This window comes from Mobula hypostoma, chromosome 2, assembly GCF_963921235.1.
Source record: "Mobula hypostoma chromosome 2, sMobHyp1.1, whole genome shotgun sequence".
In the NCBI taxonomy this organism is placed as follows: domain Eukaryota; kingdom Metazoa; phylum Chordata; class Chondrichthyes; order Myliobatiformes; family Myliobatidae; genus Mobula; species Mobula hypostoma.
Window position 1 is genome coordinate 173,952,381 of NC_086098.1, and position 25,911 is coordinate 173,978,291.

Sequence of the window (25,911 nt, forward strand, 5' to 3'; positions counted from 1 at the left end):
TTTCAAACCCAGCGAGCAGGCCAGACCCAACTGCCAACCTTCAGCTAAACACTGAAAAAAACAGATGGTCTGGTCTTTACAACGTGGCTCTGTGAGGAAGCTGGCTGTGTAACTGTTGGCTTCTTTTCTAGCGTTTTCTGACCGTGCCTCATTGCAACCCATGAAAACATCGGGGCAGGAGTAGGCCGTTTGGTCCTGCGCTGTCATTGGATAATGTCATGCTTGATCCGCCACATCATATTTCTGCTCTCTCCCCGTTAGCCTCGATGCCGTGGACCCCTGTGTGTGCTTGCTACCATGCATGTGTGAGGACGCGGCCTCAAGTCGGGGTGTCGCCTGTTTACAGCCACCAGGAGAGAGGCCCTGGAGCCGGTGTGCTTCACCAGGGGCAGTGTGGCATGGCGTCCAGGCTCCACCCCGCCAGTGTTTGCTTGGCAGATGACAAGCTCCGTTGTGGTCTTGGTGGCTGTATAGCTCGAGTTTGGACTCTTTTATTGTGTGGCGTTACTTGCTATCTTATACCTGGTATGTGTGGCTTTTGCTGTGTGAGACTTGGTACTGTGTTTTGTACCTTGAACCCAGAGTAACACTGTCCTGTGTGGCTGTATTTATCAATATTCACCTGTAACCCTCTCACCGGGCTCATATGCAGACTTGGCCCGATAGCTGACTGGGCAAACAGCCACGTGGATCATCGGTGAGAAGGCCACCTTCCATAAACAATATACGTCCAGGGTCGGTATGATTTGGGGTTCAACCAAACGGGAACATCATGATGTTCCGATTAAAGAAACCTTGATTTAAGCGAATGGCATGTAAGTACTGCCCACACACAATTACCGGTCAGCAAGAAATAACAGATCGTACACCCCATAAAATTATAAAGAAAGAATATTTGCCAATTTTGGCTTTATCAGTTAACAGAAAAAAAGAAAATAAAAAGGCCTATTACAGTTACCAGTCCCATGTGCAATAACTGTTGGAGCACATACAGGAGGATTCGGGGGCGTATCTCTTGCACCTGGCTCCACCGCCTCCATGAAAACACCCACCATGTTTTTGAACTCTCCTTGAAGACCATCTCGAGCAAACTGGCTCTTTTTTTTCTCTCTCTCCCCCTCTCCCTCCCCCCCACTCTCTCTCCCCGTCTCTCTCCCTCCCCCCTCTCCCTCCCCCCTCTCCCTCCCCCCTCTCCCTCCCCCCTCTCCCTCCCCCCACTCTCTCTCCCCCTCTCCCCCCTCTCTCTCCCCTCTCTCTCCCCCCCTCTCTCTCCCCCCCTCTCTCTCCCCCCTCTCTCTCCCCCCCTCTCTCTCCCTCTCTCTCCCTCTCTCTCTCTCCCTCTCTCTCCCCCTCTCTCCCTCCCCCTCTCTCTCTCCCCCCTCTCTCCCCCTCTCTCCCCCTCTCTCTCCCCTCTCCCCCCTCTCCCCCTCTCCCCCTCCCCCTCTCCCCTCTCCCCCCCCCCTCTCCCCCTCCCCCCTCTCCCCCTCTCCCCCTCTCTCCCCCTCTCCCCCCTCTCTCTCCCCCCTCTCTCCCCCTCTCCCCCCCTCTCCCCCTCTCCCCCCTCTCTCCCCCTCTCCCCCCTCTCTCCCCCCTCTCTCTGTCAGGACTATTGCCCTTCCTCCTTGGAGCCATTTATCTGCACAAAACACTTGTGGCAATGGGGCCTCTCCTTCCAACAGCATTCTGCGGCATCTTCCCTTCGGTCCCGCTCCACAGCTCCTGCTAAGAGACTCCCAGCCAGACTACTGTCCTTCAGAAGACTCTTCGCCACAATCCTGATTGGACGACTCCCATTCCTAAGCTGAACAACATGTGCCCTTATCTTAGCGGAAGCCGAAACACACTTTCCAGCATGGCACACTGCTTTTACAGAAGATTGCTAATATAAACTACCTCACAGCATAGCAGTGGGAACCTTACCCAGGACATTACACGTATGGTTGAATGACAATTGAATTTGAATTAGTGGACCTCAGGTTGGGAACTTCTACTCTAATGCCTCATGTTTATAGAAATCTTTTTATACTTTATACTTTATTGTCACCAAACAATTGGTACTAGAACGTACAATCATCACAGCGATATTTGGTTCTGTGCTTCACACTCCCTGGATTACAAATATTAAATATTAAAAATAGTAAAAAGTAGTAAATATTAAAAATTTAAATTATAAATCATAAATAGAAAATAGAAAAATGGAAAGTAAGGTAGTGCAAAAAACTGAGAGGCAGGTCCGGATATTTGGAGGGTACAGCCCAGATCCGGGTCAGGATCCCGGATCTGGGCCGTACCCTCCAAATACATTGTGCCTCCACAGAATTATCCAAAGGCTGGTCACTCCCTATGTGACAGAATTTCTCCTTATCTTAGTCCTAAAGATCTTTCCCACTCTGAATCAGGGTAGCCGACAACCTCGTACCCTGGTGACTTAGGGACATGCCTGACACAGCAACTGAAGTCAGCTCCGGCAGACTGGACGGATGAGATCTACAGTGAGATCCAACGACTAGGGAGGCGGTACTGTGACGCATGGCGGAGAGCGAAGGGCATGAAAAGGCACCAAAGATGTCATAGTCATCCACTGCCACCAAGGAAGACCCTAGTTAGTGATGCTTGTTCGTACCACTAGACCCGGCCTTCTGAGGTCAAGCGGGTGAAACTCCCCCAGTGCAACGGCTCTCCCACTTTAAAACCTCTCCCGTACGGGTCGGACATGACTGTCAACCACCATTACCATTACTTTGAATCAATAAAAAGCTTTTGTCTGCTTTCCAGCCAGGTAGAGCATTCCATACAAGAGTTGGTTTATTACTTGTACTTCCCAGGTGGAGTGAAAAGATTGTCTCGCATACCAATCTACTCATTATCCAGAGCACTGAGGTAGTGCAAGGTAAAACAGGAGACAGACGCAGAGCAAAGTGTCATAGTGAGGTAGATTGTGAGGTCAATACTTTATTGCATTGCACCATTCAGAATTAGAATCAGGTTTAATATCACCAGTGTCATGAGATTTGTTAACTATGTGGCAGCAGTACAATGCAATATGTAATAATAGAAACAAATCTGTGAATTACAGTAAATGTAAGTTGAATAAATAGTGAGGTAGTGTTCATGGATTCAATGAGAATGAGAACACAGTATGACCTGGGTGATGGAAGTCCTTAATGATGGATGCCGTCTTTTGGGGCATCGCTTCTTGACGTGGTCCTAGATACTACAGAAGCCAGTGCCCATGATGGAGCTGACTCCCTACAGCTTTTTTCAATCCTTTGCAGTCACCCCCTCACCCCCTTCTCCCCATACCAGATGGTGATGCAACCAGTTAGAATGCTCTCCATGGTTCATCTGTAGAAGTATAAGAGTGTGTTATATCATTGTCTTGTGTATAAGTTGTTCTTGATGTGGGGGTATGTCCTGTCAACCATTTGTACCTTCTGCCTGGTGGGAGAGAGAAGAGAACAAGAATAGGATCGTACAAAAGTTTAAAAAAAAACAAAATGTAGAATATCATAAACACAAGAGATTCTGCAGGTGCTGGAAATCCAGAGCAGCACACAATAAATGCTGGAGAAACCAATAAATGGTGGAGACAAATAAAGAACTGATGTCTCAGGCTGAGATGTCCTGATGAAGGGTTTTGGCCCAAAACGTCAGCTCTTTATTCCTCACCCAAGCTGCCAGGTTCCTCCAGCATTTTGTGTGTGGTACTTCAGAATGTCGAACAGGGGTATCCAACCTTTATTATGCCATGGACCGTTACCATTAACCGTGGGGTCCATGGACCCACGTTGCAAACCCCTGACGTAGAGTATAGTGCTGTAGTTGGAGGGGACGTGCAAGTGCAGACGGATAACATGGTGCAAGGGCAGGGCAAGGTATATTGAGAGGTTAAGAGTTCATCTTTAGCATATAAGTTTCATCTCATTCTTCTGAAGTCTAGTTAATAATCCATTCTCTTCTCATATGACCGTTCTGCCATTCCAAATAAGGAGATCAAGACAGCACACAATACTCTATGTGCATCCTTACTAAAGTCCCCTATCATGGTAGCAAGAGTCCCTTGCTCCTGCAGATAAAACCTTTTGTTATAAAGGCCAGCACACTGCTTGCCTTATTGACTGCTGGCTGTTCTCAGTGACTACTAAACACCCCGTTCCCTTTGTACATCGACATTTCCCTATCTACCACCTATTAGATAATACTCTGAATTTCTATTTAGCCACTCTTTTGCACTGTATAAGTAATGAGACTGTTCATAATTTGGAACCAGGTTATGGGTGAGTGACTTAACTGGCAATATTTCATCACGATGAGCATCTGGTGGGCTCATTGAAGCAGAATAATTTTCACCCTCCGTCACTATGAATTCAATCTTGGCCTGGAATAACCTCTCGGATCTGTGTGCAACTATTCTTTCCATTTCTTTTTTAATTTTGCCGGAGTTTATTTACTTAATCATCCGCAGAAGCTTATCTCTGAGTGTCTAGAGTCAGGAATTATTTCCCATCATTCCAAAGCTGTCACAACCCAATAGCTTAATTCCATTATCTCTCCCTCTTTCTCTTGCTTTTGGATTAAAGCAGCCACTTTCGATCGTTCGGCTCTTCAAAACCCTTGTCACCCTTGCTGGGAAAACTTGCAGCACACAATTTATTTTTTATCACTCTGACCCTTAGTGAGAAAATGCCATCAAGGGCCAGAAATTTATTTCGGGCCAGTTTTCTGGTGTGGAATAGGCTCCACTATTACACCCGAGGCCCCGGGCTCCAGCTGATATAGGCCTCAGACCCAATGAGTATTTAGGATACTCAGGATCAGCTTTAGGGGCCAGGTTCCAGGGTGTGGGATAAGTGATAGACATACAACACAGAAATAGGCCATTCAGCCCAACTGGTCTATGCTGACCAAGATTCCGATCTAAGCCAATTCCATTTAGCTCGCGTTCCATATAACCCCATTGCGCTACAGTCTCCAGCAGTACTATTTACCTGTCTTATATAGTGACAGACCTGTACCACTGTGTAATACAGTGACAGACCCATCCCACCAGTACTGTACCCCTGTGTTATACAGTGACAGACTGACAGACCCGTCCCATCAGTACTGTACCCGTGTTATACAATGACAGACCTGTCCCACCAGTACTGTACCCCTGTGTTATACAGTGACAGACCTGTCCCACCAGTACTGTACCCGTGTTATACAGTGACAGACCTGTCCCATCAGTACTGTACCCGTGTTATACAGTGACAGACCTGTCCCACCAGTACTGTACGCTGGTGTTATACAGTGACAGAGCTGTCCCACCAGTACTGTACCCCTGTGTTATACAGTGACAGACCTGTCCCACCAGTACTGTACGCTGGTGTTATACAGTGACAGACCTGTCCCATCAGTACTGTACCCCTGTGTTATACAGTGACAGACCTGTCCCACCAGTACTATACGCTGGTGTTATACAGTGACAGAGCTGTCCCACCAGTACTGTACCCCTGTGTTATACAGTGACAGACCTGTCCCACCAGTACTGTACGCTGGTGTTATACAGTGACGGACCTGTCCCACCAGTACTGTACCTGTGTTATACAGTGACAGACCTGTCCCACCAATACTGTACGCTGGTGTTATACAGTGACAGACCTGTCCCACCAATACTGTACGCTGGTGTTATACAGTGACAGACCTGTCCCACCAATACTGTACGCTGGTGTTATACAGTGACAGACCTGTCCCACCAGTACTGTACCTGTGTTATACAGTGACAGACCTGTCCCACCAGTACTGTACCCGTGTTATACAGTGACAGACCTGTCCCATCAGTACTGTACGCTGGTGTTATACAGTGACAGACCTGTCCCACCAATACTGTACCTGTGTTATACAATGACAGACCTGTCCCACCAGTACTGTACCCCTGTGTTATACAGTGACGGACCTGTCCCACCAGTACTGTACCCGTGTTATACAGTGACAGACCTGTCCCATCAGTACTGTACCCGTGTTATACAGTGACGGACCTGTCCCACCAGTACTGTACCCCTGTGTTATACAGTGACAGACCTGTCCCACCAGTACTGTACCCCTGTGTTATACAGTGACGGACCTGTCCCACCAGTACTGTACCTGTGTTATACAGTGACAGACCTGTCCCACCAGTACTGTACCCGTGTTATACAGTGACAGACCTGTCCCATCAGTACTGTACCCGTGTTATACAGTGACGGACCTGTCCCACCAGTACTGTACCCCTGTGTTATACAGTGACAGACCTGTCCCATCAGTACTGTACCCGTGTTATACAGTGACGGACCTGTCCCACCAGTACTGTACCCCTGTGTTATACAGTGACAGACCTGTCCCACCAGTACTGTACCCCTGTGTTATACAGTGACAGAGCTGTCCCACCAGTACTATACGCTGGTGTTATACAGTGACAGACCTGTCCCACCAGTACTGTACCCGTGTGTTATACAGTGACAGAGCTGTCCCACCAGTACTGTACCCCTGTGTTATACAGTGACAGACCTGTCCCACCAATACTGTACCCCTGTGTTATACAGTGACAGACCTGTCCCATCAGTACTGTACCCCTGTGTTATACAGTGACAGAGCTGTCCCACCAGTACTGTACCCCTGTGTTATACAGTGACAGACCTGTCCCACCAATACTGTACCCCGGTGTTATACAGTGACAGTACTCTGTCCCAAAGAAGAAACCGCCTGCAACACTGACACACACATATGGATGTTTATTCAGACACATTAACATCGAAATATACTTACCATACACGCCAAGGGATGTGCACGCATTCCCTCGTCTGCCTGTAAATATTCAAACTCACACACACACACTTCACCCTCTCTCTTTCTCTCACACACACACACCCACTTACTTCACCCTCTCTCTCTCTCTCCACCCACACACACACACACACACACACTCCACACTCACTCCACACTCACGTCACATACACTCACTAACCACTCAGTCTCACATTTCACCCCATGCAGATGGAAAGTTCACTCACAGCTAACCAGAAAACTCAGGCAGGTGGGAACATTCCAGGAAACCTGTTTACATTTTTCAAGCGTTTTTTTAAAATACCGATTTTATCTCTGATGGTTGCAGCCCTAATGCTTCCTGCTGGTCTGGTGATGAGAAAGGCAGGGCAGGGTGAGGCATTGAACACCGATGCGGACTAAGCAGGTGACTGACACGCTGTGTTTGCTGGCGGTGAAGTAGTGAAGACATTCTGAGAAGCCAGCAGTTGCAATGTGACGGTTACAGCTGGTGCTGGTGATTACGGTGCCTGCTGCTTCTCTCCACGGTGCAGGAGGTGAAGCTCCCTCTGGGTCTTCAGATTCAATTGTATGGAAGGGATTATAGACAGCCAGTCAGCAAAGATTAGGTTTTGGGCAGAGAATTCTCAGGACAGTGTATTTTTGTGACTGGATTTTGACCGTGCCTGAGAGAGTGTGTGGGCATGAATCTGACAGCATGTCTGAGCAAATAAAACCATTAGACATAGGAGCAGAATAAGGCCATTCAGCCCATTGAGTCTGTTCAACCATTCCATCATGGCTGATTTATTTTCCATCTCATCCCCATTCTCTTCCTTTTTCCTGTAACTTTTAATGTCCTGACTAATCAAGGATCTATCGCTCTCCACTGTAAATATACCCAATGACTTGGCCTCCACAGCCACGGGTGGCAGTGAATTCCGCAGATTTCCCACCCTCTGGTGAAAGGAACTCCTCCTCACCTCGGTAGACTTGAGTGTGTAAGTGCTTGACAGTGTGCGTGGGAGAGCATGTCTCAGCGTGCATGCATTTGGATGTGTTCATGAGTATTGGGGTATCGTGCAGTTCTGGTCACCTCCTTACAGGAAAGATAGCAATAAGAGTGCATAGAAAATTGACAAGGATGTTGCCGGTACTTAGGGTTGCCAACTGTCCCGTATTAGCCGGGACATCCTGTATATTGGGCTAAATTGGTTTGTCCCATACAGGACCGCCCTTGTCCCGTATTTCCCCTGCGAAGGTAGAGCGTTCCTATGAAACCGTTCGTAAGCGGAAATGGCATAAAGCGAAGAAGCAATTACCATTAATCTATATGGGAAAAATTTTGAGCGTTCCCAGACCCAAAAAACAACCTATCAAGTCATACCAAATAACACATAAAACAACACTAACATAGTAAAAGCAGGAATGATATGATAAATACACTGGCTAAATAAAGTAGAAATAATGTATTTACAGTGTAGTTTCACTTAACAGAATCGGGAAGATTAAGCCAAAACCGATTTGTGGAAAGAAACTGGCACGTGCACGCATGCGCACGTCACACATGCGCACACGGGTGCCCGCGCAAGGCTTCATGATCATGGTAGTCTTTCTCGGGGTAAACACCAGTGTCCCGTATTTGACTGCTACTTTTGTCCCTTATTTGGGAGTGAGAAAGTTGGCGACCCTACCCGTACTTGAGCACCTGAGTTATAGGGAGAGGTTGAATAGATTAGGAGTTAATTCCCTGAAGTGTAGGAGAATGAGGGGATATTTAATAGAGGTATACAAAATTGAGGGTATAAAGCAGGCTTTTTCCACGGATGTTGGGTGAAACCAGAACTTGAGGTCATAGGTTAAAGGTAAAAGGTGAAATATTTAAGGGGAACCTGAGCGGGAGCTTATTCCCTCAGAGGATGGTGAGAGTGTGGAATGAGCTGCCAGCAGAAGTGGTGGATGCTTGTTCAATGCCAACTTTTACTTTTAAGAGAAATTCGGACAGTTACGTGAATGAATAGAGGGTAGTGGTCCTGGTGAGGGTTGATGGCACTAGGTAGAATGACAGTTCAGCAGAGACCAGATGGGCTGAAGGGCCTGTTTCTGAGCTGTAGTGCTCTATGACTATTGGAAGGGAAGGTTAAGGAAAGATCTCTAACATCTCTCACCTGGAGACAGTGTGGAGGTTGTTTACAAGGATGTGGCCAAAAGTGGAATTTTTGAGTGTGTATCTGTGAGGGTGTCTGGATGTTACTACTACTACTACTACGTCAACTCAGGCCTAGGGGGCCGACGTTGGGCATGATGACGGACTCTCCACTCCTCCCTCTCCCTCATCAGTGCGTTCAGTTCATCTACATTAGCCACGCCGCTGTCTTCTAGGAGTGTGTTGACCATAAACTTGGGAGGGCGCCCAGGGTTCATCCTCCCGTGCTTGGGCTCCCATATGATGACTAGGCTGGCAGGTAGCTCGGGGTGGCGTAGACAGTTCCCCGCTGGTTGCAGTCTTCTCGCTTCGATTTTAGTAGTGAGCATCGGTAGGTCGTCATAGAGCTCGACGTTCGTCATGTACTGTTGCCAACTCACGTCAAGAACCTTCCGGAGCATTCGTGTATAGCAACCATCTAGAGACTTTCGCGTCGTCTTGGTGAGTGTCCATGTCTCGCATCCGTATGTGAGAATGGACTCTATGACTGCTATGAAAATCCTCTTTTTAAGCCCCCTGGTCAGGTTCGACTTCCAGATTTCCTTCATGTCGTTCATAGCCCTCCACGCCAGCGCCTTCTGTATCTTTATGTCCTTCTCCGAACTCACATTCTTGACCCGAGGTACTTGTAGTCAAAGACTTTCTTAATGGTATCATTCGCTACGGCCTTGAGAGTACCTTCATCGCAGGTAAACGCCACGTATCTGGATGGGGCAATGCACATGTTTTGAGAGTGCAATTCCCTCCAATCAGTCCTTATCAGAGCGCAGCACAGACTAGATGAGCAGAAGGGCATGTGTCTCTGCTGATTTGTTTTATGACCCTGTGCAGCACAGCGTCATAAAACAAGTGTCATGGGTTACCAGGGAAGGCCCAGTGAGGTGTTCCAATTCCCTGAGTGGGATTTCTGGCCCGCTCATGTGAGAGGCAACTTGCAAGGTCCTATTGTCCTTCTCCTCCAAGAGGTGATGCTCCACAGGTGATATCCCTCCATCACAGGAGCTCCCAGCTGACGGTGGAGTTATGGGTTGGGTGTTCAGGGATGATCTTATGGGAGGCTGGAAGTTGTTAACACATGCAAAATGTTGGAGGAACTCTGCTAAAGGATAGTCTCCAACCTGATGCCATGAATATCAAACTCTTCTTCCAGTAAAATAAATTCCGTCCCCATCCCCTCTTCTTCCATTCCCCACTGGCCTCTTCTCACCTGCCTATCTATCACCACACCCCGGGTCCCCTTCTCCTTCCCTTTCTCCTATGATGCACTCTCTTCTCCTATCAGATTCCTTCCTCTCCAGCTTTTCACCTATCCTACCCACCTGGCTTCACCGATCACCTTCTGACTATCCTCCTTCCTCTCCCCCTACCTTTTTATTCTGGCACCTTCTCCCTTCCTTTCAGTCCTGAAGAAGGGTCTCAGCCCGAAATGTCAAGTGCTTACTCATTTCCATAGATGCACAGTTTGTTGTCTTCTATACTCTGCTTGATCTTTCAGTGATCCTGTTATAGTTACTGTTCTACAGACTTGCCCTCAAATGAATCTCAGGTGACATATATGTTTGTTGTTGTCCAGTCGTTAAGTCGAGTCCGACTCTTTGTGACCTCATGGACCATAGGGTTTTCATGGCAAGATACAGAAGTAGATTTCCAGGCCTTTCTCACACGCAGATACTGCTGCTGCCCAGGTTGGGACCCGGCTGAGTTTGAACTCAGGACCATCTGCATTGAAGTCCAGTGCTGATGCCACGACACCACCAGCCAGCCCAAAGTACATATATGTACTTTGATAATAAAAGTTACTGTGAACTTTGACGTACCGAGTCCCTCTGCGTGTGTTCTGGATTTCCAACATTTGCAGGCTTTCTCATGCTTGTGGAAGCTGTTACGTTAGTTTGGATCTTTCTTTACCCTCCTCCCTGCCCTGTGAAAATTAAAGAATCTGTAAGTAAGCCAAGACAAGGCCAGCTCTGCTGATGTGGAAGCCACCGGAGTGAGGTGCTGGTGGTCTTCTGTACACATGTACACACATCTCTTCCACTCATACATGCTCTTTTACCTGTCATTATGTATGATACTCATGTATGTGTGTGCACATGCACACGCTCACACAGAGACACAATTTCTCCCTCATTCTGTCTCCTCTAGTAGGCCATTCAGCCCATCTTTGCCTTTTGATCATGGCTGATTTTTTCTCCCCTCTCAACCCCATTCTCCTGCCTTCTTCCTGTAACTTTTGAACCCCCCCCCCCACTAATCAGGAATCTCCTGGTGGGATTTGAACACTGCAGGCATAGTTAGAGGTATGCTCCCTCCCCAGGTTATGAAAGGGACATTCCTGAGAATCGCTTTCAATCTGAGCAGTTCACAAGTCTAGCGATATATTTAAATAAAAACATTAAGATTAAGATTAGCTTTATTTGTCATATGTACACTGAAACATACAGCCAAATGCATTGTTTGCATCAAATCAAATCAGCGGGGATTGTGTTCGGCAGCCGGCAAGTGTCACCACTCTGCTGGTGCCAATGTAGCATGCCTACAAATGACTAACCTTGACCATGCGTCTTTTTGAGATGTGGAAGGTAACCAGAGCACCCGGAGGAAACCCACGTGGACATAGGGAGAACGTATAAACTCATCAGAGATAGCAGCAGGAATCAAACCACGATCTTTCAGCTGACACTGTAGAGCAAAGCACTAACCAGTACGCTACAAAAAGAAAAGCCCTAGTTCATTCAACCTATGCTGACAAGACGTGCTGTCTAATCCAACCCTTCCTTCCCATATAACCCTCCATTTTTCTTACATCCATATGCCTAGTTAAGAGTCTCTTAGATGTCCCTAGTGCATCTGCCACTACCACCACTCCTGACAGGGTGTTCCACGTACTGTCCACTCTGCATAAAAAAAACTACCTCAGCCCTCACCCCCATATTTATCTACCACCACCCCGACAGGGTGTTCCACGTACTGTCCACTCTGTGTAAAAAAAAAAATTACCTCAGAGCTCACCCCCATATTTATCTACCACCACCTTACCTCCTCATATTAGTCAAAGACTATTTCCAAGTAAATAGTCTTTGACTATCCACTCTATGCCTCTATCCTATCACTCTCCTCCTCTTTGCTCCAAAGAGAAAAGCCCTAGCTCATAGTCATAGTCATAGACATACTTTATTGATCCCGGGGGAAATTGGTTTTCATTACAGTTGCACCATAAATAATTAAATAGTAATTAAACCATAAATAATTAAATAGTAATATGTAAATTATGCCAGGAAATAAGTCCAGGACCCGCCTATTGGCTCAGGGTGTCTGACCCTCCAAGGGAGGAGCTGTAAAGTTTGATAGCCACAGGCAGGAATGACTTCCTATGATGCTCTGTGTTGCCTCTCGGTGGAATGAGTCTCTGGCTGAATGTACTCCTGTGCCCCACCAGTACATTATGTAGTGGATGGGAGACATTGTCCAAGATGACATGCAACTTGGACAGCATCCTCTTTTCAGACACCACCGTGAGAGAGTCCAGTTCCATTCCCACAACATCACTGGCCTTACGAATGAGTTTGTTGATTCTGTTGGTGTCTGCTACCCTCAGCCTGCTGCCCCAGCACATAACAGCAAACATGATAGCAAACATGATCGCACTGTCCACCACAGACTCATAGAAGATCGTCAGCATCGTCCGGCAGATGTTAGATGTCATTCAGCCCGTCCTCATGAGACATACTGTTTAATCTAGGCAGTATCGCAGTAAATCCCCTCTGCACCCTCTCTAAAGCTTCCATATCCTTCCTTTCATGAGGTGACCAGGATCCAAGTACCCCATTCACCCCCAAAATCTATCATGGTCCTATTCCCTCAAAGAAGAGTCATTATTGTTAGTTTCTAGGGGCAAAACGGTAGTGTAGTGGTGGCACAACACTTTACTGTACAGGCGACCTTGCTTCAATTGCCACTGCTGTCTGTAAGGAGTTTGTGTGTTCTCCCCGTGAAATGTGGGTTTCTTCAGGGTGCTTCAGTTTACTCCCACAGTCCAGAGATACTGGTTGGAAGGTTAGTTCATCATTGTAAATTTCCCATAGTGTTAAAATTGGGGGATTGCTGGGCGTTGTGCCTCAAAGGGCCGGAAGGACCTATCTCGTGCTGTATCCCAGGCTGGATATTGACAGGGTTTGAGGGATGGACAATGGGCAGGCAGGATGTTGTCAGGGTTTGAGAAATGGACGATGGGCAGGCTGGATGTTGACAGGGTTTGAGAGATGGACGATGGGCAGGCTGGATGTTGACAGGGTTTGAGACTCAGACGATGGGCAGGCTGGATATTGATAGGGTTTGAGAGATGGACGATGGGCAGGCAGGATGTTGACAGGGTTTGAGACTCAGACGATGGGCAGGCTGGATATTGATAAGGTTTGAGAGATGGACGATGGGCAGGCAGGATGTTGTCAGGGTTTGAGAAATGGACGATGGGCAGGCTGGATATTGACAGGGTTTGAGAGATGGACGATGGGCAGGCAGGATGTTGTCAGGGTTTGAGAAATGGACGATGGGCAGGCTGGATGTTGACAGAGTTTGAGACTCGGACGATGGGCAGGCTGGATGTTGACAGGGTTTGAGAGGTGGATGATGGGCAGGCTGGATGTTGACAGGGTTTGAGAGATGGATGATGGGCAGGCTGGATATTGACAGTACTTGAGAGACGGACAGTGTTTGGAATTGATTGTTAGGAATGAGATTACGGAATACCTGGGGGCACATGACAAGATAGGCCAAAGCCAGCATGGTTTCTTGAAAGGAAAATCCTGCCTGACTAACCTACTGTAATTTTTTGAGGAAATTACAAGCAGAGTAGGCAAAGGAGATGCAGTGGATGTGGTGTACTTGGATTTTCAGAAGGCCTTTGACAAGGCACCGCACTTGAGGTTGCTTAGCAAGATAAGAGCCCATGCAATTACAAGGAAGTTACTAGTGTGGGTGGTACATTGGCTGATTGGCAGAAAGCAGAGAGTAGGAATAAAGGGATCCTATTCTGGCTGGGTGCCGGTTACCAGTGGAGTTCCACAGGGGTCGGTGTTGGAACTGCTGCTTTTTATGATGTATGTCATTGATTTGGACTGTGGAATTAATGGATTTGTGGCTAAATTTGCCGCTGATACAAAGATAGGTGGAGGAGCGGGTAGTGTTGAGGAAACAGAGCTTGCAGAGAGAATAAGATAGTTTAGGAGAATTGGCAAGGAAGGGGCAAATGAAATACAATGTTTGAAAGTGTATGGTCATGCACTTTGGTGGAAGAAATAAATGGGCAGACTATTATTTAGATGAGGAGAGAATTCAAAATGTAGAAATGCAAAGGGACTTGGGAGTCCTTGTGCGGGATACCCTAAGGTTATTTTCCAGGTTTAAGTCGGTGGTGAAGAAGGCGAATGTAATGCTGGCATTCATTTCTAGAGGTATAGCATATAAGAACAGGGATGTGATGTTGAGGCTCTGTAAGGCACTCGTGAGACCACACTTGGAGTATTGTGTGCAGTTATAGGCTCCTTATTTTAGAAAGGATGTACTGACATTGGAGAGGGTTCAGGGAAGATTCACGAGAATGATTCCAGGAATGAAAGGGTTACAGTATGAGGAATGTCTGGCAGCTCTTGGGCTGTATTCCCTGGAGTTCAGGAGAATGAGGGGGGATCTCATAGAAACATTCCAAATGTTAAAAGGCCTGAACAGATTAGACATGGCAAAGTTATTTCCCACGGTAGGGGGGTCTAGGACAAAAGGGCACGACTTCAGGATTGAAGGACATCCATTTAGAACAGAGATGCAGAGAGATTACTTTAGTCAGAGGGTGGTAAATCTGTGGAATTTGTTGCCTTGAGCAGCTGTGGAGGCCAAGTCATTGGGTGCATTTAAGGCAGAGACAGATAGGTTCTTGATTAGCCAGGACATCAAAGGGTATGGGGAGAAGGCAGGGGAGTGGGGATAACTGGAAGAATTGGATCAGCCCATGACTGAATGGCAGAGCAGACTTGATGGGCCAAATGGCCTACTTCTGCTCCTATATCTTATGGTCTTATGAACGGTGGGCAGGCTGGATATTGACAGGGTTTGAGAGACAGACGGTGGGCAGACTGGATATTGACAGGGTCTGAGAGATGGACGGTGGGCAGGCTGGATATTGACAGGGTTTGAGAGACGGACGGTGGGCAGGCTGGATGTGGACTGGGTCTGAGAGATGGACGATGGGCAGGCTGGATGTTGACAGGGTTTGAGAGATGGATGGTGGGCAGGCTGGATGTGGACTGGGTCTGAGAGAGGGTGGTGGTGGGTGGTTCCTCCTGAACTAATTCAGCATGGTTTTCCATTTGCAATGGAATGAGCAAATGGGTCTCTCGCAGATTATTGCCATTCATCACAGGGACAGTCTCTGAGACCATGAGGATCTCACCACAGTAATTTACACAGCATTAACTGAATTTTTTAATATTCGCATTTTGTGGCTAAGCAAGAAAAAAATGATCGTCCTCATTCCTGTTGGCAGCAGCTGGTGCACGTTGAAGATGGATAAGTTCATTATGCTAACATTTTCACAGTCTTCCATTTGAAAGAGTCAGGCCACCCAGCTTTTTAATAAGCAGTCTCTCTCCTTGGGCATCGCCCAACCTGCCTTGTGCAGTTATTTCAATGAGTGTGGAAACAATATGCAATTATTTACCTCCTTTAACATTGTGGAATGCCGTCAGGAGTGTGACAGCAAATGTTATCAGCCGAAACCAGGCATTAAGCTACAGGACTCCACTGAAAGCTCAAGGCCTCCTGGAGCGCTGGGAGGTGAAATAAAGCCATTGCCGAGCTGCGACCTCCACTGAGTTGCTGCTCAAATTTAGTTGTTTTTAAATTGTTTTTTTTAGGTTCGTAACGATGGTTTTGGGGACAGAGAAGGCTCAGGCTAGGATCTAGGGACAGAGATGTGGGGGAATTGGAGGTCGGGCTGGCGTCTAAATCTCCACTCCGCATTTGAAGACCAGTGACGAGGACGTGGGACATCCGTGGCCAGCAGAGAGTAGGTGAGGGCCCCGCCAGCCCGACGAGTAGCCGGTGTGTTCATGTGGGCACAAGAAACGAGCTCCGGTGATCCTCAGGGTTTGCAAATCAGTGAGACTGGGTTCGAGGCCCACTGCTCGGTGATCACCATTTTGTAGGTTCGGTGCTGAGGACTGAGGCATGAAGATTGATTTCTCCCACATTTCAAAGGCGTTCAAGTCAGGATGCGTGAGTTATGGGCGTGCTAGAGTGGCACCAGAAGCATGGCGACACTTGTGGGCTGCCTCAGCCCAATCTTGCACTGTGTTGGACATTGAAGCGAACAATGCATTTCACTGTATGTTTTGATCGATTGATGTACAAGTGACAAATAAAATGAATCTTTAATCTCTATCTACTGGGTGGCAGGTTAACGCATCACTTTACAGCACCAGCCACTGAGGTTCAATTCCTGCCTCTGTCTGTAGAGAGTTTGTACGTTTAGGTCGTCTGGTTGCCTGTCAGGTTTTAAAGATGTACAGGTTGGTCGGTTAATTGGTGATATAGTTGTAAGTGGACCACCCGGGCTCATTGGGTTGGAAGGGTCTGTTACTCTGCTGAATCTCTAAATTAAATTAAATTTTTAAAAAAATCAAAAATGAACTTAAATGAACTTGAACGGTCTGTTACTCTGCTGAATCTCTAAATTAAATTAAATTTTTAAAAAAATCAAAAATGAACTTAAATGAACTTGAACGGTCTGTTACTCTGCTGTATCTCTAAATTAAATTAAATTTTAAAAAAATTCAAAAATGAACTTTAAACGCTCAGTGACAGGATGTTGGTGTTGCTGGGCAGGCCAGTATTTATTTAATGTCCCTATTTGCCCACAAGAGGGAAGTCATGAGCTGGCTTTTTGATGAGCTGTTGTCCTTCTGGAGACGTTGCTAAGGGGTAGGGAGGTCCAGGTTTTACACCCGGTGATGCCGCTCGGGTTGTGTGTGACTTGGAGGAGAATGTGAAGGTGGTGGTACTCCCCTGCTCTGGCTCCGTTTGTCTGGCGCGGTGGTAGGCACCGCGGTTTTGGGCAGTGTGCTGGGAGAAAGCACGCTCTGGGAACCTGTGTCACTGAAGCTGTCAACATGCAGATTTTGTAAGACATGTAAATAAGGACATGGTGTCTGGCCTGAGGCGAAAGAAAGATTAGTTTTATAGTGTAATAATTTACAGCAATAATGATCAAGATTCAATTCTCCAAGGAGTTTGTACGTTCTTCCTGTGAAGCTCCAGTTTCCTCTCATGTTCCAAACCTGTACCAGTTAGTGAGCATGCTCTGTTGACTCTGGAATCATGGCGACACTTGCGGGCTGCCCCCAGCACATATGCAGATTGCCTTGTAAGAAATGCGTTTGACTGTATGTTTCGATGTTTCAACGACATCATCATCATTATGTGCCGTGTTGTATGACGTGGGCGATTGTGGTCCCATGACTATGATTGTTCTTGGCAAATTTGGTGGTTTGCCATTGCCTTCTTCTGGGCAGTGTCTTTACGAGATGGATGACCCCAGCCATTACCAGTACTCTTCAGAGTTGCATAACCAGGACTTGTGATATACACCAGCTGCTCATACAACCATTCATCACCTGCTCCTTTGGCTTCACATGACCCTGATCGGGGGGCTAAGCAGATGCTTCACCTCCCCCAAGGGTGGCCTGTAGGCCAGCGGAGGGAAGGAGTGCCTTACGCCTCCTTTGGTAGAAACATATCTCCAACCTGCCACCCAACATACGTTTCAAAGTACATGAGACAGATAAATGTAATCTTTATGTGCCGTACATTAAAACAAGCATCTGCGGCATGAGCAGCCCAGTCTGAGAAGCGATGGAGCAGTCCGTGGGTGTCGCCAGACATTTAGTGCCAACATACCATGCCCTCAACATTCTAACCCTTACTAACCCATATGTCTTTGGACTTTGGGAGGAAACCAGAGCACCTGGAGGAACCACAGTCATGGGAAAAACAAAAAAACTCCTTACAGTCAGCGAGGGAAATGAACCCTGGTCATTTGATCACTGGCTGTGTGTACTGTTACGCTAACTGCTGCACGACTGTAATGTGGTGGGATACTAAAAGGAATTACAGCACTAAAGCAGGCTACTCAGCCCATGTATGAGGGTGTTTCTGCTCTATACTAGTTACCTCCCGCCCATCTTCATCAAAACCTTTTCCCTTTGTTGACAGATGGCTCACCCATGATATGAGGTCTCACATCATGCATGACAGAAGCATGTGGGGTCATAGCTCTGCATTTTCATTACAGGAACATACTGTGTGTTACTGGGAAGGGTGGGGGTGGAGAAGAACTGCCTTCTCAAGTCCATGTGCCACTTCCCAGCACAGGAAATGTCTGCAACAGGGAGAGTACCGTGGTGGTCTTTCAAAATTGTCTGGAGCTAATTATTTCTTGATCTGCAGCAGCTTAATTATAAAACACATCTGGCAGGCAGCTGCACAATTCCAGCCCTCTTCTTCCTCTCTGCTCGCTGTTCTGCTTGGCTCATCTCTTTGCACTCAATTTAAGCAACATTTCCTTACCAGGAATATTGTCGAGAACTCCAATTCCCCAATGATATTACAGCGCATGGAGTCCATCTGATCTCTTGGACCTACACAGATTTTTCAGCACTGTGGAATTTGCCCACTCTTCTCAGGTCAGGTCAGTCTCAGCTCAGGGAAGAGCAAGCCCTTCGCTTAATGGAGAAGAATGGCTGCAAGGGAGAAGGGAGTAGGAGGTCTGTTCTTTGTAATTATAGAGAGTCCAGAGTATCGTAAGGGTCCTGAGAAATGTCTGTTAACTAATGTTTGTGTAAATTACGTACCCTGTTGGTTGAGATTGCACAAGTTACATTGGTATATTAGGTACACAGATTTTAGTTAATTTTAACTTCTAGCCATAAGAGTTAATTTGCCAGGGGTGGTGTTGAGGCATTGGCACTGGACTGCAAGGCGAGTGGTCACGGGTTCGAATGGGGCCACTCCTCGCATACTTTCCATCTGTGCTGGCTTGAGCTTTGAGCTAGCAACTCAACCTCGTAAAAAAGAAACAAACAAAAGTGCTAAAAAAAAAATTGGGAAAGTTGCCGTCCGATGCGCCACAAGGCGCAGAGAGGAATAACATAATATGTAAGGTAATTATTATAGTATTATACTACAGATTCAAAACTTGTTGGACTCTGGAAGCTTCCAGTCTACAGAACGCCCGACTAGAGTATTTCAGCCTGAACTTATAAATACACTCACTGGCTACTTCAATAGGTACCTTGCTTAGTTATTTCAGTTACTGTTGTCTCCTTGTCAGCTTGAACCTGTCTAGCCATTCTCCTCTGACCTCTCTCATTAACAAGATGATTTCACCCACAGAGCTGCACAAGATGATTTTTGTGTTTTGCATCATTCTCTGTAAACTCTAGAGACTGTTGTGTATGAACACCCTAGGAGATCAGCACTTTCTGAGATACTCAAACCATCCCATCTGGCACCAACAATCATTCCAGGGTCAAAGTCACTTAAGACACATTTCTTCCCCATTCTGGTGTGGTCTGACCCAACAACTGAAATTTGACCGTGACTACTTGTTTTTATGCACTGAGTTGCTGCCACGTGATTGATTGAAACGTCAAGTCCTAGTAGCTCTGCTTACATTAACGAACGGGTGTACCTGATAAAGTGGCCACCATGTCGAAAAATGTATTGCTCGTGGCAGCAGTACGGTGCAATACATAAAAAGAAATTCTGTAAGTTATAATAAAGTATATAAAAAGATAAGTTATGCAAACAGAGAAAAACGATAGTGTTCATGGCTTCTTGGATCATTTTGAATCTGATGGCAGAGGGGAAGAAGCTGTTCCTAAAATGATGAGCGTGTGTCTTCTGGCTCCTGTACCTTCTCTCTGATAGTGAACGCAGCAGGCCAGGCAGTATCTCTAGGAAGAGGTACAGTCGACATTTCGGGCCAAGACCCTTTATCACCCTAACCCTAACCCTAATGCGTTAGTCCTGACGAAGGGTCTCAGCCCGAAACGTCGACTGCACCTCTTCCTAAAGATGCTGCCTGGCCTGCTGCGTTCACCAGCAACTTTTATGCGTGTTGCTTGAAATTCCAGCGTCTGCAGATTTCCTCCTGTACCTCCTCTCTGATGGTAGTTTGAGGCAAAATAGAACTAAATCCAGAACAGAAAGTGGGATGAGCAAATCCGATCTCGGGGAACTCCACGGTGTTTGGATATTAAGTGTCCTAAGAAAATGTTCTTTTTTCTTGTTGTGTCACTAAGCAGTCAACGGAGAGAAGAAGCGCCCCATGATGCCAGGATCTCCTGTGGATGTGAAGGCCCAATCCAGGGCCACGCCGCCGACCATGCCTCCACCGCCCTCAGGGAACCAAGGGGCACCACGTGCAACATCCTTCACACCCACGTCATGTAAGTTTTTGTTAACGTCCAGTGTGTTGGTCGTGCTGCTGCAGCGCTTTCCTGGGGTTGCTCAATTACAGTGGCAATCTGTGTGCATAAACCATGAGACACAGCAGTAGAACCCAGCCAAGAAGCCCATCGACTCTGCTGCACCATTCCATCATGGCTGGTTTATTATTCCTCTCAACCCCATTCTCCTGCCTTCTTCCCGTGACCATTGACTCACCGATTAATCAAGAACGTATCAACCTCCACTTTAAATGTACCCAATGACTTGGCTTCCACAGCTGTCTGTGGCAATGAATTCCACAGATTCACCACCCTCTGGCTAAAGAAAACTTTCCTCATCTCTGTTCTAAATGGATATCCTTCTGTTCTGATGCTGTGCTCTCTGGTTCTACTCCCCACCAGAGTAAACATCCTCTCCACATCCATTCTTTCTGGGTCTTTCAATATTCTATAGGCTTCAAAGGTTCAAGCAAAAGGCGTCTTTTGTTCACGGACACTGTGGTCCGTGGACCCATCGGTTGATGGTAGGGGTCCATGGCATAAAAATGGTTGGGAACCCTTGGGATCCTGTGAGAAGGGTGTTGAGAGGTATAGAGTGAATGAGGCTTCATCACTTGCAATCCTCCACTAAGGCCAGTGGGAGGGCAGAGTGGCGCAGCCGGTAGAGCTGCTTCCACATAGCCCCAGAGACCCGGGTTCAATCCCAGCCTCGGGTGATATCTGTGTGGAGTTTGCACGTTCTCCCCTGTGGCTGCTGATCGGTAGATGAATTAGCTGCTATAAGTTGAAGGTGAGTGGTAGGACTGGCAGAGTTAATGAGTTTTGTGGAGAATAAAATGGGTAGGATGAGTATAACATGGGGTGCTTGATGGTTGGTCCAGTCTCGATGGGCTGAAAGGCCTGTTTCAGTGCTCTATGGTTCAATAATATGATCGTTACGTAATCTGAAAAAAAAATCATCCAATCCAACATTCACTTGTTCAAAACAAAAACTCATAAAGAACTTAGAACAGAAGCTGAAGAGGTTTTGCAGATGCTGGAAATTCTGAGCAATACACAAAGTTCCCGAGGAACTTGGCAGTTTAGTCAGCATCCATGGAGGGGGATAAACAGTTGATGTTCTGGGCTGAGAGCCTTCATCAGGACTCAAAAGGAAGGGGACAGAATAAGAAGGTGGGGGGAGGCGAAGGAGTACAAGTTGGCACGTGATAGGTGAGATAAGGTGGGTGGGTGGGGGAGGAGAGATGCTGAGAGCTGATATGTGGAAAAGGAAATGGCACATGAAGAAGGCATCTGATAGGAGACGAGAATGGACTTTGGGAGAAAGGGAAGGAGGAGGGGACTCAGGGGGAGGAGATGGGCAGGGGTGGAGAAGAAAGAGGGTAAGAGGGGAGCCAGAAACAGTACATTACACCACTGGATAGGCCATTTGGTCCATGGTTGTACTGATTTAAATGTCTGCTTTTGTGTATTATCCACATCCTTCGTTGCCTGCACGTTCATGTCTCTGTCTAAAGCAGATTATCATTTTCTAGTTCACCCCCCTTGCAGCCTCCTGTTCAAAGTTCAAACTTTTATTATCATTGTCACCACATGCAACCCTGAGATTCTTTTTCCAAGCCCAGCAAATCTATAGAATAGCAACTATAACAGGATCAATGAAAGAGCAACCAGAGTGCAGAAGACAACAAAACTGTGCAAATTCAAATATAAGTAAATAGCAATAAATAATGAGAACATGAAATAATGAGATAAACAGTCCTTAAAGTGAGATGATTGGTTGTGGGAACCTCAATGATGGGGCAAGTGAATGTAGTTATCTCCTTTTATTCAAGAGCCCAATGGTTGTTCCTAGTGGTGCGCGTCCTGACACACTTGTACCTTCTACCTGATGGCAGTAGCAAGAAAAGAGCACAGCCTGGGTGGTGGTGAACTCTGATGATGGATGCTGCTTTCCTGTGACAGCGTTTCATGCAGATGTGCTCAATGATTGGGGTGGCTTTACCCCTGATTACTGTGCCAAATCCACTCCCTTTTGTAGGGTTTTCAATTCAAAGGCATTGGTGTTTCCATACCAGGCCATGATGCAGCCAGTCAATAAATACGCTCTCCCACTACAAATCCATAGAAGTTTGTCAAACTTTCCTGTTTCAGACAAACCACTGCTGTCCATGCAGTTAGGAGTTCCATGGGTCAAGCTCTCTCGTTCAACATGCCACCTTCTAACCCTAATCTGATTGCTCCTCCTCCCTCCAGGACCCCATTCACTTTGAACTCATTTCTGCGGCCCCGATAATACTACTGTGGTTAGGCTTGGTGGCTGTCATTCCTCTGAGCTAGAATGCTGAGGGTTCAGGTGCCAGCCCCAGACTCTCGAGCAGGGGTTCCCAACCTGGCGCTTGGTTAATGGTTTTAGACCATGGCATGAAAAAAGGTTTGGGAACCCCTGTTCTACAGCACAGAAAACACAAGAACCTGCAGATGCTGGAATGTGGAGCAATGATCAATTTGCTCAGTAGGTTGAGCTGGGTATGTGGGAGGAAAGGAATTATTGATGTTTTGTTTTTTTTTCAACAAATACTGCACCTGTCTCCCATAATCTTACAAACTTCTCTCAGGTCTCCCCTGGGCAACCCCATTTTGTGCAACCTTTCCTTATGCCCTCAAATCCAGGCAGCATCCCAGTGAATCTCTTCTGCATCTTTCCTGTAAACGTAGCCACCAGAATTACGTTTGTAAATGCAATACTCCAGACCATTAGGCATAGGAGCAAAATAAGACCTTTCAGACCATCGAGTCTGCTCTGGTTTTTGATCATGGCTGCCTTATTTTCCCTCTCAACTCCAATTCTACATGTGGTCTGTTCTTGCTTTATGTATTTAGAGATGTTGGCCCAACGAGCTGCACCACCCAGTAACTCACTTATTCAACCCTAGGACTATATACAATGTCCAATTAACCTGCTAACCGGTACATCTTCAGAATGTGGGAGGAAACCGGAATACCCGGAAGAAAACCCATGTGGTCACAGGGAGCTTGTACAAACTCCTTGTAACTGGCATCAGAATTGAACTCTAATGCCCTAAACTGTACTAGCACTGGGCCTCTGGTGCCCCCAGCTGTAACTGGGCTAACCTCCAAAGCCACAAGCAATAATAGCATTGGGCTAACCTCCGATGCCCTAAGCAGTAATAGCACTGGGCTAAACACTGATGCCCTAAACTGTAATAGCACTGTGCTAACCTCCGATGCCCCAAGCTGTAACTGATCTAACCTCTGGTGTCCCCAGCTGTAACTGGGCTAACTGCTACGCTACTTTGGCGCCCACACTGTAAGAATGGTGCCCTTTGATCTAACCAGAGATTTTCTTCCCCTGTAAGAACCCTCTTTGACGTCTGCTTATCCTCTTCCCCAACTTGTATCGGAATCATAAGGCCATAAGACATAGAAGCAGAGGTAGTCCTTTCGGCCCGTCATAGAATGATTTCCCTCCAATAAGAAACTGATTGTTAGACCTATCCATCGTCTAGCTGTCCCATTTTCTTCCCATCACCCACCTCTGCATTCCATTTCTCATATTTCCTTATGGCACAGCAGGAGGCCATTTGGTCCATTGAGCCCTCATTGGCTCACATGACAGTCCCATGTCCCCATGAATTTTCCCTGTTACCTTGTCTGCCACACATTCCACCACCCACATACACTTCCTGGTGGCCAGTTAATCTCCGAATCAGCACATCTTTTGGATATGGGAGGAAGCCAGAGCACGCACGGAGGAAATTTGTACAGTGGCGGGGAGAATGGGTAAATTCCTCAGTGACAGCACCGGAGTTCGGGATTGAACCGGGATTACAGGAGCCGTGAGGCAGTGACTCTACTCACTGCACCATTATACCCTTACCCTTCAAACGGTTACTCACTGACCCTTTGCATTCTATCATTGCATACAGTTTAAGGCATTATGTTCATAATCATGAGCTGGGGCTTCCTTTGCCTCTTTGTCAGCCGATGACCCATACCCAAACTAGTGACCCTTTGGTCACTAGTGTTCCTGCCACTGGAAATCACTGGGGCTGCCTCTACCTGTGCTCAGAACTTTACCCTACTTTCCCAAAATGTGTTATCCAGAACAGAGTAGGCCATTCCTGGGGTGAGATTCCAAATGCACAGGAAACTCACTCCGTCCCAGACTAAACCCTTAGATCAATGGCTCCGCAAGCCCCTAATTTAAAGTTGGCTGGTTTTGAAGTAGGGATTACCCACGTTTTTGTAGAGCCTTTGCTGCAGGATTCCCCAAAGTACATTCCATTCATCTGAGATATGAAAGACTCTAAGTAAACGCAAACTGTTTATTTTGCTGTCTTTTAAGAAGATTGTTAAATTATAGTTGAAGTCAGACGTTTACATACATCTTAGCCAAATACATTTAAACTCAGTTTTTCACAATTCCGGACATTTAATCGTAGAAAACATTCCCTGTCTTGGGTCAGTTAGGATCACTACTTTATTTTAAGAATGTGAAATGTCAGAATAATAGTGGAGAGAATGATTTATTTCAGCTTTTATTTCTTTCATCACATTCCCAGTGGGTTAAAAGTTTACCTACACTTTGTTAGTATTTGGTAGCTTTGCCTTTAAATTGTTTAACTTGGGTCAAACATTTTGGATAACCTTCCACAAGCTTCTCACAGTAAGTTGCTGGAATTTTGTTCCATTCCTCCAGATAAAACTGGTGTAACTGAGTCAGGTTTATAGGCCTCCTTGCTCGCACACGCTTTTTCAGTTCTGCCCACAAATTTTCTATCGGATTGAGGTCAGGGCTTTGTGATGGCCACTCCAATACCTTGACCTTGTTGTCTTTAAGCAATTTTGCCACAACTTTGGAGGTATGGTTGGGGTCATTTTCTATTTGGAAGACCCATTTGCGACCGAGCTTTAACTTCCTGGCTGATGTCTTGAGATGTTGCTTCAATATATCCACATAATTTTCCTTCCTCATGATGCCATCTATTTTGTGAAGTGCACCACTCCCTCCTGCAGCAAAGCACCCCCACAACATGATGCTGCCACCTCCATGCTTCACGGTTGGGATGGTGTTCTTCGGCTTGCAAGCCTCACTCTTTTTCCATCCCATTCCCATTCTGATATGTCTATCCACGGCCTCCTCTACTGTAAAGCTGAAGCCACACTCAGGTTGGAGGAACAACACCTTATATTCCGTCTGCGTAGCCTCCAACCTGATGGCATGAACATTGACTTCTCAAACTTCTGCTAATGCCCCACCTCCCCCTCGTACCCATCCGTTATTTATTTATATACACACATTCTTTTTCTCTCTTTCCCTTTTCTCCCTCTGTCCCTCTCACTATACCCCTTGCCCATCCTCTGGGTTCCCCCCTCCCCCTTTTCTTCCTGGGCCTCCTG

At 46.7% G+C, this 25,911-nt stretch overlaps 1 protein-coding gene across 7 annotated transcripts in view; it reads left to right on the forward strand.

The window, feature by feature from the left end:
• LOC134342682 (protein CBFA2T1-like) overlaps positions 1 to 25,911 on the forward strand; it is a 198,534-nt gene that overhangs the window by 91,890 nt on the left and 80,733 nt on the right. For 4 of the 7 annotated variants that reach the window (XM_063041101.1, XM_063041094.1, XM_063041097.1 and 1 more), the window contains exon 2: positions 20,341 to 20,487. In XM_063041101.1, coding sequence (XP_062897171.1) covers positions 20,367 to 20,487 — 121 coding nt within the window. In that variant the 5' untranslated portion in view covers positions 20,341 to 20,366. The remainder of the gene's footprint in view (positions 1 to 20,340; positions 20,488 to 25,911) is intronic. The other 3 variants (XM_063041095.1, XM_063041098.1, XM_063041096.1) reach the window with 1 other exon arrangement.